This window comes from Helianthus annuus, chromosome 14 (genome assembly GCF_002127325.2).
Source record: "Helianthus annuus cultivar XRQ/B chromosome 14, HanXRQr2.0-SUNRISE, whole genome shotgun sequence".
In the NCBI taxonomy this organism is placed as follows: domain Eukaryota; kingdom Viridiplantae; phylum Streptophyta; class Magnoliopsida; order Asterales; family Asteraceae; genus Helianthus; species Helianthus annuus.
The window spans coordinates 82,656,225-82,670,778 of NC_035446.2; the positions used below are offsets into that span (position 1 = coordinate 82,656,225).

Here is a 14,554-nt window from a genome sequence, read left to right on the forward strand (position 1 = left end):
TGAAGTGGTATACAAGTATTATCTATTAATCCGTAAACTAATTTATAAACTACACAATGTTAATTTTTTGGAATGATTGTTAAGTATTTTTGGAAGTTTAAAAACGACAATCAATCAAGTTTATTTTAAGAAATGATTGTCGGTTACATTTCAAATATAGAAGATTCAATTTCCTAGTTTTTTAAGTTTTGATTTTTTTTTTAAAAATCATGCCATTAATATAAGATTTACATTGTATTTATAAGGTCAGTTTTTTCTGTATAATCATATACAAAATTCAAAAAACATACATAGAAGTTCAAAAAAACCTACATAGAAGATTTATTAAATCTGTATAATATGTGTATTGAACAAATATAGTTGATTAGTATATTTTAACTTATACATGAAAAGATGTTTACCTCGCAAAAAAAAGGACAAGAAGAACCACATGAACTTCGACGTTGTTACCATTCATGTATCTGGACTGCTAAAATTTAAAATTACATTTCAATTTAAAATTTGGGTACACATAAAGAGTAACAGCAGACTTCAAAAATCAAAAACACCAAATTGTAGAATTGCACTCTGATACTATATACGGAATAACGATCAGATGTAAACACAAAGAAATACACAAATCTATACTAATCTATACTAATAAGTCACATAACAGTTTTTTCTGATACGTATCTATACCTGGAGGATAAACAACACCATTCTATGTGATTTATAAATAAAACACAGACTTCAATAAAATCCTTCAAACATAATTGTGAAATCGATCAGGGGATGTAAAACCTAAGTAAATTAAAAAGAACAATTAGTGGTGAATATATGGTCTACGAAAAGTGAAATAAGAATAGTAGAAATGAAAAGTTAACTAAAATACGAAACATACAAAGGTTGTATCAGTTACGATGATCAACAATCAACGGATGTAAACCCTAAATAAATTAATCATCGAATGTAAAAACTGAAATTAGGCGAAATCATAAGTGAAACAAAATATACATAATACAAACCTTGAATCATATGGAATGATCATGAATGAATGAATATAAGATTGAAGATCGTGTGAGCGGGAGTAGAACAACCGGAGGCGGCCGATCTAGATGGGAGAATTGATAGGTTTCATTTAGTTAGGGTTTTTGTTTAATTCTTTATATACTCGGGTCACCAATCCTCATATGGATACCCAACACGGGATCCGAATGCGAATATCTACTTGTTGCCTATTGTTTCCCGCCAAAACCATCTATGTAGTTGCATGATGTAGGGACACGTGTCCCACATCTAATTCATTTATTATATATATAGATTTAAGGGAGTCAATAAACTTCCGAATAATTCTTATAAATATCAATGATAGTGACATAAGACAAATATACATCTTTTAGCAACTTATAAGACAACAACCGAAGCTAGAGATCACGGGGACCATTTCGAATGAAATTGTGGGGATAAAGTGTCAATATGTAAGCTAGACCAATGTTACATTTTTAAACAATTTTCAATTTTTGATGAAATTTTACAAACCCTGAAATTACACATGTTCTGGTCATTATAGCAAATAACTTTTAAGTTAACTTTTTAAACAAACTTACAAACTTCTTTAGAACTACAGAGTGACGAAATAAAACTCCAAATGCTATTAACTTGCTTTAATTTAACCTTTTAAGCCATTTATATTTTATTTAATTTAATTTTTTCTAATGACTTGCTTTTGTTATACTTACTTAAAAAATATTTGAGTACGCAACTGCATTTAATTTAATTTTGTTTCCAGTAACATTCCAGCAGTTTTTTTTTTTTTTTTGAAAACGAAGTTGTATTCAAAATATAGTATTTTTCACTATGTAAGCTCTTTTTGATATGTAAACTATACGAGTGTCGGTATTGTGAGGAACTGAAATGAATCCGACTAAACAACATTGATACCAGTACAAGTTGAACACAACCATGCCGAATCCCACCCGCTAATTATTCATCTTCAAAGATAAAAACTCTTAAGATGTATGACAACCTTTCATAAATACAAGTATCTATTTGCAAATAACCATAATTTAGGTCAACTAGATCTTTAAAAAGCTTCCAATTGCCGGCCGGATCCACTTGTCCCATCTTAACCGTCACAAAAACGAAAAAACCAACATTTCCGTCGTCTAAAACTTCGTCGTTCTCATCAAAACCCTAATTTCACTGGTTTTACGCCCTCCGTACACCACCAATAAAACCCTAATTTCACCTTTCATCTTCCAACCCTCATCCCCCAATCAAATTCCCTAAAAAACAACCACTCGAAACCCTAATTTCATACAATTAGGGTTTCAAAATCAAACTCATGGAAGAAGACCTCAAATCAACCCGATTACAACCCGATTCAACCGAATTCACCGACACCGTATTCAACTGCGTGGTGCCGTATATCCACGACCACCGTGACCGGAGCTCTGTCTCTCTAGTCTGCCGGAAATGGTGCGAACTCGACGGCGTCACACGTAAGCACGTCACCATCGCCATTTGCTACTCCACGACGCCGTTACGCCTCAGTCAACGCTTCCCTCTCCTCGAATCGTTGACCGTTAAAGGTAAACCCCGTGCCGCCATGTTTGACCTAATTCCTGAAAATTGGGGCGGGTTTGTTACCCCATGGGTCAGAATAATTGATGATAAGTTGAATTGTTTGAGATGTTTGCATTTTCGACGTATGATTGTTAAAGATTCGGATATTGACTTGTTGACTAGAAGCAGAGGGTCTGAACTTAGGGTTTTGAAGCTTGATTTGTGCTCGGGTTTTTCGACCGATGGGTTGTTGCGAATTGGGAAGTTATGTGGGAATTTGAGGGTTTTATATTTGCAGGAGAGTTTGATTGTTGAGAAAGATGGAGAATGGTTACATGAACTCGCTTTGAATAACTCGGTTCTCGAGTCGTTGAACTTTTACATGACTGATCTTGGTAAGTTTAGTTTTAAAGATCTTGAACTTATCGCGAAAAACTGTAGGGAAAGTTTGGTGTCTGTTAAAATTAGCGAGTGTGATGTTGCGGATCTTGCGGAGTTTTTTAACAATGCGGTGAGGTTAGAAGAGTTTGGGGGCGGTGCGTTTAGTAATCAGCCGGATAAGTATACGGGGTTGAAGTTTCCGCCGTTGTTGAAATGTGTGGCGTTGAATTACATGAGTCAGACTGACATTCCAGTTGTGTTACCGTTCGCTTCGAGGATAACGAAGCTTGATCTTTTGTACGCTCTGTTTGATACGGATGATCATTGTTTTTTGGTTCAAAGGTGCCCGAATTTGGAGGTTCTTGATACTCGTGACGCGATTCGAGATAGGGGGTTAGAGATTTTGAGTCAGTATTGCAAGAAGTTGCGTCGGATTAAGATTGAACGAGGGGATGACGAGGAGGGTTTCGTTTCGCAAACGGGGTTGATTTCTTTAGCGCGAGGTTGTCTTGAGTTGGAATGTTTGCATGTGAATCTTACGGATATTTCAAACGAAGCGTTGGAATGCGTCGGAACTCATTTGAAAAAGCTTTATGATTTCCGAATGATTTTGCTCGATAAAGAAGAAAGAATTACAGAATTGCCATTGGATAACGGGGTTCGAGCTTTGCTTAACGGGTGTAATAAGCTAGAACGGTTAGGTGTGTATCTTCGGCCCGGTGGTCTGACCGATGTCGGGTTGGGCTATATCGGGCAGTATGCACAAAACGTGAGATACATGCTTCTTGGTTTTACCGGTGAAACCGATGCGGGGCTTATCGAGTTATCAAAAGGGTGTCCGAAACTGCAGAAACTGGAAATGAGAGGGTGTGGTTTTAGTGAACACGCGCTTTCTACTTTTGTGCTTAATGTACCTTCGTTAAGGTATTTGTGGATTCAGGGTTATCGTGCAAGTGAAAACTGTAGTGGAATATTGGCAATGGCTCGCCCGTTTTGGAATATGGAGTTGATTAGCTCTGAAGGAATCGACAGTGCACCTGGGAATTCGGAACAACAGCAACCACCGTCTTTGCTTGCGTATTATTCACTTGCTGGTCAACGAACGGATTTCCCAGAAACGGTTCTTCCTCTACACCCACCTGCGAATCTTCATTAACAAGTAACTCTCGTTCTTTCGTCATTTGTTTTAAATAAATAACGTTTTCGGTGTCAAAATCATGATCTTAAATGGTGTTGGATTGGTCTTGTTTCTTGGTTTGATTGAAGATGATATGCTGCTTTAAAGAAAGGCCCGTTTGGTCATTTTCAATTTGATTACTGAAGTGAAGATCTGAGTGACTATCTTCAAGATTCAAGATTAATCAAAGATTGCGATTATGTTGCGCGTTACAGGACCAGAATCGAAAAGAAGATCATGGATTCTATAATTCAAGCATGTTCCGTGTAAGATTCTATCGTTTGTGGATTTGTTTCTTTTTCTTTTCATAAAGTTCTAAACTTTTAGATTATCCATTTTGATTTTCTTTTGTGTGGTCTCAATGTGGTCAAAAGAGTCGAATAAAGTCAATGTTGGTACAAAGTTTGCAGGAAAAAGTTAGCGAATTGCAATGCCTTAGTATATAGCAACTGAAAAACAAAACCCGATAAATTCAGGTTTTTTGAGTCGGTTTCAAGTAATTTATATCAAAACTCTAACCGTCACTGACCACGATTGATTAGTCAGTATCATGTTCTGTACTTTATTTGACAATCGGGACATCAAGATGATGAATCGAATTCATGTGTGACGTAATTGGTTTGTATAATTTGGACTGAATTTCTCAACCTTGTTTGTATAATATTCGACTTAAAACAATTCGTCCTAAAAAGATACAAATGCTATTGCCACAAAAGATCTCTTGGCTGGGCGTGAGAGCTCAGTAACAGTGTTGAACCCGCAGAACATCGATAAGGAATCTTCTTATTGGATGTCTGCGTAAGGTAACATATGTCAGTCAGCCTCGTTACATTTTTTAGGGAGTCTCCTATCGTAACACCCGATTTAAAGTGCTAAAGTTTCTAGAATGAAATCTAGCAGGGGGGTTATTATCATGATTCATGAGTACATTTGGTGAGTGGGTGGTGGGGAGTAATAGTACAGGATCTCATTTGATTTTGGTGAATCTCCAATTTGATTAACCATGAAGATAAAAAAAGCTGCACAGAGAGAGAGAGAGGGAGCGCGGGAGGGCGCAAGAGAGAGAGAGAGAGAGAGAGAGAGAGAGAGAGAGAGAGAGAGAGAATGGTATGGTGGTCTTCGGGCGGTGACGAGCGGCTGGCATCGGAAGAAATAGAAGGAACTAAAGTTGGAATTAAAATTTCAATTCTATTGAATTTTGCGAAGGGAAGATTATGGTTTAGAGAAGTGTTTAAAAATAAGAAATTATCTCATCTTAAAAAGTAAATGAATACAAATCAAAACCATCTATTTTTGAAATCGGTACCACGTACAATACATGTACAATACACGCTGGCCAAGTTATATATGATTTAATCATACGGGCTGAATTCAAAACATTTGGGTTGTATGACCCAGATACAAAAGGGTCGTATGACTCGAATCAATACGGGCCGAAAAGCTCTAACAAAAAAGCAAAATTGTAAAAATTTATAATACCTACAGAGGTTTTGAATAAGTTTAATAAGCTTTAATCATGCAAATAGTATGTTTAAGAATAATGTTAGGCTATGGCTATTCACACATCCCATTTCCATTTGGCTTTTTAGACATACATATAACATATACGTTGTGATTTGGCCAAAGCGTGGCGCTTAGGTATGAGGTCAACAGATAAGGACCGAACCTGTTAATCCTTGCCTGTTGACCTCGTACCTAAGCGCTTGGGGGTTTGTTTGTTTTTGGGTGGAAAAAGTGGGGTGTTGGTTTGTTGTTTCGTTGTATTTAGTTGTGTTATTTTGTTGAAAAATTGTAGATTTGAGTTTTATTTTTATAAAACATATATAATTTAAAGTTTATAAGATACGTTTTTTATGCCATTTTTTTATAAATGATAACCGATTTTGAAGAAACGCCACTAAAACAACAAAACACGCGTTTGTTTGAAACACTTTTGCAATTTGGATTTTTTATGAATTGTCAAATGCATGGTCTGCCTTCTGAGCGCCGCACGTAGGGTTCCTCGTGACCCGGCTGACAACATCGTACCAAATCAAACCTCGTATCAAGGTCACATCACCATTTGTCTGGAAAAGAATCCTAAACATCGCGTTGTGGCCAAAGCGCAACGCTTCATGGGGTGTGAAAATAGAAAAAGTTATTAAAAAAGAAATATTACATAACAATTAATGTAAAATTACAAGGACATAAAAGTTTGGATTGACTATTCGGGTAATCTCCGGAATCTCTAAGATTCAAACAAAAGTTTGGAAACGAAGAACTCATGGTAGGAAATACAGAAGAGATTAGAGATATGGAATTCAGAATGGATATGAAACTTTGTTATGTTTTGTAAAATATTTATAATACATCTAAAAATCTTGGAATGTTGACATGTGTCAAATAAGATAATGTTAGATAAAAAAAAACAATTAAAATATATATCATATTTTTTATAAAATTTATATCTGCATGTTCACAAAAAAAATAAATAAATAAACAAGACTGTGATTTTAGATTTTTAAAAACAGTTAAATTTTATAAATTATTAGATATAATTTAATTATATTTATAATTAATTATGTTAAAAGAAAAAAGAAAATTAAAATAATTATATCATCCATTGGCATGTGGACATGTGACAAGGCAATTGTGAGGATCAATGTCACAACCTGGGTCGGACCAGGTTGTTGATATTAAATGAATTTTTCTTTTTATTTTTATTATTTTATCAACCTAGGTTGAGGCAATGTCATGAATGAGATAACCTTATAATATACTAATGTTATATAAATTTAGAGTTACCTTTTAAGCAACAAGGAGACGATAAAATCAAAAGTATAACAATTACCTGGATAAGCACTTTGGTGACATTTCATGACTAATTTTTAATTATATATGTTTGTAGAGCTGAAAAACGTGCAAAATACTATTTATAGAGTTTGGAAGTTTTATGGGTATCTTATTTATATTGATCGAATGCTAATCATTAATTCGTAGACTCTGGGCTTATATATGTATAGTCAGTACCGTTGCTATATATGAATTTCAGTCGCTCACTCATATCCAGTAGCATCTTTCCATATGTCGATTAATTTATCGACATGTCCAGACACTGAATAAAATTAATTTATGGACATGTTTAGTTTACAGTTTTAGTTTAATTATAGACCTGTAAACATAATGAGATGATACACTAAACTTTGATTTATAGTATGTTTTCTATTTTCATAAACTCACCAAAACCAACTTTTTGTTGACATTTTATTTTTTTAGCATGTATTTTCAGGGAATTGTTAGTTAAAAACTCCATAGAAAGTTAATAACCTCTAGTAGCAAGGAAAAAGATAAAAGAGTTGAGGGCGTTAAAGCTTGACATTTGAATAGTTTGAAAACTTTAAATAAGGGTTATTGGATCTCAACTATTGGGTATTGGCTGCTGTCACTTTAAACTATCACTTTGATTCTCACCACTTCTAACTTAACACTTTAGGTATTGTGTCACCCCGCAGGTGAACATTTGTTAGTGTTTAACTTGTGTTATTGGTGATATTAGGTTAACACTTTGTGAATTACTAATAACTACAGGTGCCTCTGCTCTTAAAAAACAAAATGAGAGCCAAAAACCACTCAACCTGAGTGACAGAACACACAAAGTGTTAAGTTGAGAGTGGTGGAAGCCAAAGTGATAGTTGGGAGTGGCAGTAGCCAATACCCAATAGAGTGATAAAATCCAATAACCCTTTAAATTATATAAACTGTTTTTGAACTAACGTAAGGTTTGGCTTTTAATTATTATGATGATTAGTCTTCTATTGTGTAAATCCAACACATGATTTTCGGGGGTGACACTTGTGAGTGGACTTCCTTCCGTGTGAAAGTAGGTATTGGTATATAAAGCAGTGGCGGAGCTTGACTTATTAAATAGGTGTGTGTGGGGGGAGGGGGGGGGGGCTCAATACATATAAAATTTTTGGAGTTTTTTGGTAAAATTTACACTACAAAGTGAAAAAAACAAAAAGACCCGAGACACCCCCTGGCCCACAATAAGCTCCGCCCCTCCATGATATAAAGAGTGAGTGTAGAATATTGTTAACCCATTTCCTGTAACCGGTGGGGTACATTTATACTAAATCGTCTTTGGAGTCTTCCGTTGAGGCGACATGTGATCCCAAGATTGTTAAGCTGTACAATTGGATATTATGTGCAGAGCTGTAGACTAATGACATTTGTCTTTGGTAATGTCGTAATGGTGTCCCCATTATCTTTGTCGTCCACCTGATACTTTTGTCATGCCACACATTTTGTCAAGTCGTGGTGATGCGATATTTAGTGCTTATGACTTTAGAAGTATAATCCGCTAGATATGACGTTTGTGAGTTGAAATGTATTTAGTAAAATCCAAAAGTCATGGTTGTGGACACGTCATTATGGAGCTTAAAGCTTTAGATGCATTCATTTTGTCTGATACCCGTGGTCCCAAATGTGCTTATCAGTATATCAATGCTCCGGACAAGATGATTTAGAGGTTATTTTCATCTCGCATTTGTTTGTCCCATATGAAATACATTCTATGTATATTATACGCGAATCTACTATTGCAAACAGCTTCCGTTCGTGTATTATAGTTTCTCTACGCTCACATGTCTTCTCCTTATTTCATATACGCGAATCTACTATTGCGCACAACTTGCGTTTGTGTATTTTAGTTTCTCTACGTTGACATTTCTTCTTCTTATTTCATATTTCATATTTGATCATTGTTTCTTTTTCTATTGCTCGTATTTCTTACCCTTTTTTAACCTTCAAAAGTTTAAATAGAAAGGAATTACTGATTAACTTAAAAATGTAAAACAAAAAATATTTCATAAACAAGATTTAGTTTGTATAAATTGTGATACTCAATACATATATAAAAATTAAGATAAAACGCAAAAATTAAGAAATTTTTTTAATATAAATTGTGATACTTAAATGAGAACTACCGGGCATTATAGGGTTATTGGATTTTATCACTCTTAACTATCACTTTGACACACTTTGTGTGTTGTGTCACTCTGCACGTGAACATTTCTTAACGTGTGACTTATGTTATTGGTGAATTAGGCTAACACTTTGTGAATTACTAATGATTGTAGGTGAATCTGCTCCCAAATGACAAAAGGGTAGCCAAAAACCATTCAACCGGAGCGACACAACACACACAGTGTTAAGTTGGGAGTGGTGGGAGTCAAAGTGATAGTTGAGAGTGGCAGGGGTCAATACCTGATAGTTGAAAGTGATAAAATCAAATAACCCGGCATTATATATCATTCTTATTTCCATAATAAGCTACTTTTTTATTACACATCCTGGTTAACTACATATATAAGCAGACACTAATAACATTTTATGTTGAATATGTTGTTAACATTCAAACATCCTTGCCTTGTAAAGTTAAAAACGCGTGTATATTTTTCACACATGAGTAATTTAACAACCAGTTTAACAAAATAGTGTGACCATGATAGCACAACATAAGTTAAATGTATTGCATATTTTACTTAAAGAAAGAGGCCTTAGAAGGAAAAAGACAACACTTTACTACAAACACATGCGACTACAACATAACACCCCTAACTATTGGCTATTGGCTGCGGCCACCCCAACTATCACTTTGACGCCCGTCACCCCCAACTTAACACTTAGTATGTTCTGTCATCACGTCGTTAACTGATCACTAACTTTTGATCTTGGTACTATACTTTTAGGGTGTCATAGGGATCTTACGAAGGTTTTAGGGATCTTACGACACACCAAAAGTATAGTAACAAGATCAAAAGTTAGTGATTAGTTAACGACCTGGTGACAGAACACATTAAGTGTTAAGTTGAGGATGACAGCAGCCAATAGCCAATAGTTGGGGGTGTGATAAAATCTAATAACCCTTTAGAATACCACTCTGTTGTCCTTGAATGTATGCATCAAAATGGATTCTATAGTTACATCAAATTGACCATCTTCTAAAAAGAACCCTCCTGTTCCGAATCTCTTCTGACCCGGCCCGACCCGTCCGTTAACCCGGTATACACCAATATATGCCAAAAAAAAAATCAGCATAAATAATATAAGAAATATTGCCAGAGGTGTGAAAGTCCTCATGATTCTCAGCAGCATCTAACCCTGTTGTTAAAAGCATCTACTCTACCGCAAAACCACCACCAGACATTTTGCGACTATTCACAATTCCGACCTTGTGGGGCCTTCATTTCGGCTGCTGGCTGATGAACTTGAAAGTTTAGGCGAGTCTGTTGCCGCCGGAGTTCCCATATCCTTAGTTTTATGAAGAAGAAACGTCCCCGAGAAAATGGTCACAAAACCGCTGAGTTCAGATATTATTTGAGACGCATTTTGATGATCCCAGTTCTGCGAGTATTTCCAAAATCGAAAATTTACCAAGAAACATCATAAAAAAGTTAACAAGTTGTTAGTTATATTTTGGGAATATTTCACAGAATAGTAACCAAGTTTCAAAAGTGTTCTAATTAGGTCACTGGTGTTGTTTTTGTCCCAATTAGATAACTTAACATTCAAATCGAGCCATGTCCTTTTTTCCATGTGTTAAGAAAAAAATGGAGCATAAGATGCTGGTGTCGAATTATTTTAAGATGAAATTATATTTATTAAAAATAAAAACCATTTAATTACATTAAAAATTAAAAAAAAACAAGTTACAATTCACGTCGTCACTCGACGTTAGCATCAAATAAAAGAGAAAAAAGAAACAAAATCCACATCACCACGGTTACCTATGAAATTAATGAAAAGACCCTTAATTTTAATGAAGAATGAATGTTGAGTGACCTGATTGGAACACTTTTGAAACTTGAGTGGCCTAATTGGAACACTTTTAAAACTTGGTTACTATTCTACAAAGTTACCCCTATTTTTGAGTAAAATGTCATTTTCGTCCCTGAGGTTTGGCCACTTTTGCAACTTTCGTCCAAAGGATGTTTTTTCGCATCTGGATCCAAAAGGTTGATACAGACGAAAATGGCAAGATTTCAAACCTTTTGGATTCAGATGCGAAAAAACAAACCTTTGGACGAAAGTCGCAAAAGTGACCAAACCTCAGGGACGAAAGTCGCAAAAGTAAATAACCTTGAACATGATCATACTGGCCAAAATTGTGAAACTGGTAAACATGACATAATAAACAGGTGAAATCACAGCAGTATTGAAGGTGTCTAGTGCCTGCAAACACATTGAAAAACAACATTGAACACACGCACGCTTTAACATGTGGCGAATCCGAAAGAAAACGTCTTTAACTCACCCTATTCAAATAGTTGAGTTGCAAGAGAATGAAACCAAAAAGTAAGATTGTGAAGAACCATGTTTGGAAGTATACAAACTGATTACTTCCCGAAAACGATAACTTCATGGCAATCCCGACTGCTTTCACACACATAACCTACACTTTTCACAATTTTCAACGACGAACAACGTCAAACGATAAAAGAAACCGAAATAAATAACAAGATAACACGAACCGTGAGGGAGCCCATCAGAGAGCAAATCCCAACGTATATGACCAGGTGGGTCCCGCCGTAGAGTGGCACATAACGGTAAATAAGTATGCCGACAACAATCAAAACAATGCAAGCGTAGACCAGAAATCCTGTTTAATACCCTAAAAAAACCATGATCTTTTCGCCAACTGTTTTATCGAAAATATAAAAAATGTAACGTAACGTACCTGGTGCGGTTGCAAGGAGCCAAACTTCTTTAACCGACTTGATCGGGATCTCGTGTGGTGCGTGCAAGACGATTGTGGTCGACCCCACCAAACAGAGTGCGCACCCGATTACACCAAAAATATGCAACCTTTCATCCAGAAAATAATGGGCTAGAACTGCACTGCACAAGAAATTATATACGCATATAAAAATGTCACCTTTAAATCAAGAAAATGACCGCAGTAAGACTACCTGATTATCATACTTAGAGCCCCTAATGGGGTTACAAGAATTGCTGGTGCATATGCATAAGCGGCAAAATTTGCCACCTCACCTATGATCACTGCAAGTTCATAATAAGAATGAAACTGTTGTAGAATGCGCGATTGCAAAAGAAATAATACGAATTTGTGGGGCGATTAGAACTTACTGCTGACCATCCCAGCCCACCACCAGGGCTCTTTTAAGTATGAATAGCCTCCTAAACCTAATCAATGAATTCCATTCCCACACATAAATACAGAAAACATTCAGTACCTGGATAGATCATTTATATTATATTATACAAATATATTGATATTTTTTTGCAGCATTATTAATTTAAGGTATGGCAATGGGCCGGATTATAGATAGTCCCATATGCGTTGGGTACCCGATTACACATTACCGAATATCCGAATATCCGAATATCCGTCTTGACTGTTTCGGTTTTCGCAAGCAGAATTCATCAAGTGAAAACTAAAAACATAAACCCTTAAGTTATCAAGATTTGATAACTTAACCCTTAAGTAAAGTAAACACATAAACCTTAGTTTTTAACATACAAAAAGCAGAAAATATATATATAAAAAAAAATCATAGGGATGATAAAAAAAACCTGCTCTAATTCCTGTAGCACCAGCATTCATGAGACCCTTTTTCTTAATAATAAAGCTAGATCCAATAAACACACTTGAAGATAGAGCTAACACAAGCCCATGAACATTATCAGACGATATTCCCCCCATTTTCACCAACAAAATTTCAAACAAACACACAACCCCTAAACCCCTAATCCCCCCCAAATCAACAAAATTTGATTAATTCCCACCTGAAACTTAAAAACTCACAAAGAAATTCACAATCTTGACCACTTTAAACAAACCGAAATCGAACTAAAAACAAGAAACTTTAACCTTTTTGTGTGTCGGGTCGTAATGGGAAGCATGTGAAACGATGTTTCCTTTATCGATTCATATGGAAAGTGATAGATCACATGTTTTCGGAAGTGGGATTTGGAAAAGTTGGAACCTTTTAAAAGTAAAGCTTCGAATTTCTTTACAAGAATGGAAGAGAAGTATGACACGAATACGAGCAAGAAATGGTAGGTAGGTCGGTTGCGTGCGTTTGAAGGAAGATGATCAAACTCAGAATTGTTTGTGCCGTTGGGTTTCAAATCATGCGTCGGGTCGGGAAAGTTTGTTGACCCGAATCCGAATTGGTGTATTAAAGTTGGTTTGAAGTTAATGGTTAAACATGTATTTTTAGAAGATGATCTTTAAGAAAAAAGATATTGATGAGTGAATGTTAATATTTTTTTTTTTTTAAGGGCAAAGGTTAAATGACGCTACTTCTAATTTATATTAACTTACTCCACAGTAATTGAACCCTAGTCTTTTTCTAAGAAGCATAAAGCCTCTATCACCCCATCAAAGTAGTGATGGCATGTGAGTATTTTTTTGATTTTGGTACTTTAATGGTTTAGATAAGAACAATTAGAGGTTGATTACAATAATTGATGGGGACAAAAGATAGTTAGGCCAACTTGATCCTTAGTTAACTTGTAGTGTAAGAAAAGGCCAAATAATGACGGTTAGGTCTATATGCTACCTTGTAGAGTGTTTATATTTTGTTATTTTTGGTTGAACTGTATAAATCGAAACAAATATGTTGGTTAAACCTTTAACAGTTTGATTTATAGTGTTGACAGATCATCCTATGAAGCCAGTTGTGCATAAAAAAAAGGCAGTCATACCCGCACACTACCCATGTTTTATTTGTGTCGAAAATATTAACTATAACTCACACACACTTAAAATCATGTAACCCGAACATGACACACTTAGTTCATTTGTTTAAATGTGTCAAAAAGGTTGGTGGGTGGTAATCAAATTATATATGTGTTAATCGGTTTGTATGTTGTAAAATATGGGTTAAATGAGTCCAAAACGGCTTAGCAAATCAACATGCCTATCAAATGGTTTAAACACGCCAACTTGAACACGACCAATTAATTAAATGGTTTAGATTTAACAATCAAAATGTCAAAAACTATCACCCTTAGTTTTAGTTGTGGTTTGGCTGACCCAATCAACCCGACCAATTTGGCGTGTCGTTTTCCGAATCTAGATTTAGCGTTCCAAGCAAGATTTTTTATTAATAGTGGTCGAAGTAGACCTTAACGTTCCAAGCAAGATTTTTGTTAATAGTGATTGAAGTCAGGGGCGGCTCTTAGAAGGGCTCAGGCAGGGCCACGGCCCGGGCAAGTTTTTTGGCCGTAGTGCTAATTTTCCGCATTTCAATTGAAATTTTTTATATATACTATGTTTGGCCCGGACTTTTTTTAGTGCCCGTGTCTTTCAGCTCTGGCACATTCAACGGGCAAGATCAGCCACTGATCGAAGTAGACCGTAAACCATTTAAATGTTACCGCATATTCCATTTAAACTAGTGTAAACTTGTGGGTTAATCGGGTCAATATGTAGAAATAAAATAA

At 35.6% G+C, this 14,554-nt stretch overlaps 2 protein-coding genes across 6 annotated transcripts; one reads left to right on the forward strand and one right to left on the reverse strand.

Annotated features, from left to right (window-relative positions):
- Positions 1 to 2,060: 2,060 nt before the first annotated feature.
- Positions 2,061 to 4,545, forward strand: LOC110908623 (coronatine-insensitive protein 1). 2 transcript variants are annotated; one of them, XM_022153561.2, is made up of 2 exons: positions 2,061 to 4,084; positions 4,163 to 4,545. In XM_022153561.2, exon 1 carries the CDS (start codon positions 2,324 to 2,326, stop codon positions 4,079 to 4,081), a length of 1,758 nt encoding a protein of 585 aa, XP_022009253.1. In that variant the 5' UTR covers positions 2,061 to 2,323; the 3' UTR covers positions 4,082 to 4,084; positions 4,163 to 4,545. The 2 variants fall into 2 exon arrangements, with proteins under 2 accessions (XP_022009253.1, XP_022009252.1); XM_022153560.2 differs by having other exon boundaries at positions 2,062 to 4,084; positions 4,192 to 4,545.
- Positions 4,546 to 9,588: 5,043 nt separating this feature from the next.
- Positions 9,589 to 13,201, reverse strand: LOC110908624 (probable magnesium transporter NIPA1). 4 transcript variants are annotated; one of them, XM_022153563.2, is made up of 9 exons: positions 12,975 to 13,201; positions 12,677 to 12,889; positions 12,230 to 12,286; positions 12,052 to 12,142; positions 11,820 to 11,980; positions 11,614 to 11,741; positions 11,397 to 11,534; positions 11,222 to 11,314; positions 9,589 to 10,486 (listed from the first exon to the last, which is right to left on the reverse strand). In XM_022153563.2, exons 2-9 carry the CDS (start codon positions 12,804 to 12,806, stop codon positions 10,301 to 10,303), a joined length of 984 nt encoding a protein of 327 aa, XP_022009255.2. In that variant the 5' UTR covers positions 12,807 to 12,889; positions 12,975 to 13,201; the 3' UTR covers positions 9,589 to 10,300. The 4 variants fall into 4 exon arrangements, with proteins under 4 accessions (XP_022009255.2, XP_022009254.2, XP_022009256.1 ...); XM_022153562.2 differs by having other exon boundaries at positions 12,677 to 13,201; XM_022153564.2 differs by lacking the exon at positions 12,677 to 12,889 and having other exon boundaries at positions 12,975 to 13,199.
- Positions 13,202 to 14,554: the final 1,353 nt, after the last annotated feature.

Bases quoted from the DNA above. Each gene is read 5' to 3' on its own strand.
- LOC110908623 (XM_022153561.2), top strand. From the start codon at position 2,324: ATGGAAGAAGACCTCAAATCAACCCGATTACAACCCGATTCAACCGAA.
- LOC110908624 (XM_022153563.2), bottom strand. From the start codon at position 12,806: ATGGGGGGAATATCGTCTGATAATGTTCATGGGCTTGTGTTAGCTCTA. The intron at 12,287-12,676 runs GTTTTTTTTATC...TTCATTGATTAG, and splicing joins TGCTACAGGAATTAGAGCAG to GTTTAGGAGGCTATTCATAC. The intron at 11,981-12,051 runs GTAGTCTTACTG...TTTCTTGTGCAG, and splicing joins GCTCTAAGTATGATAATCAG to TGCAGTTCTAGCCCATTATT.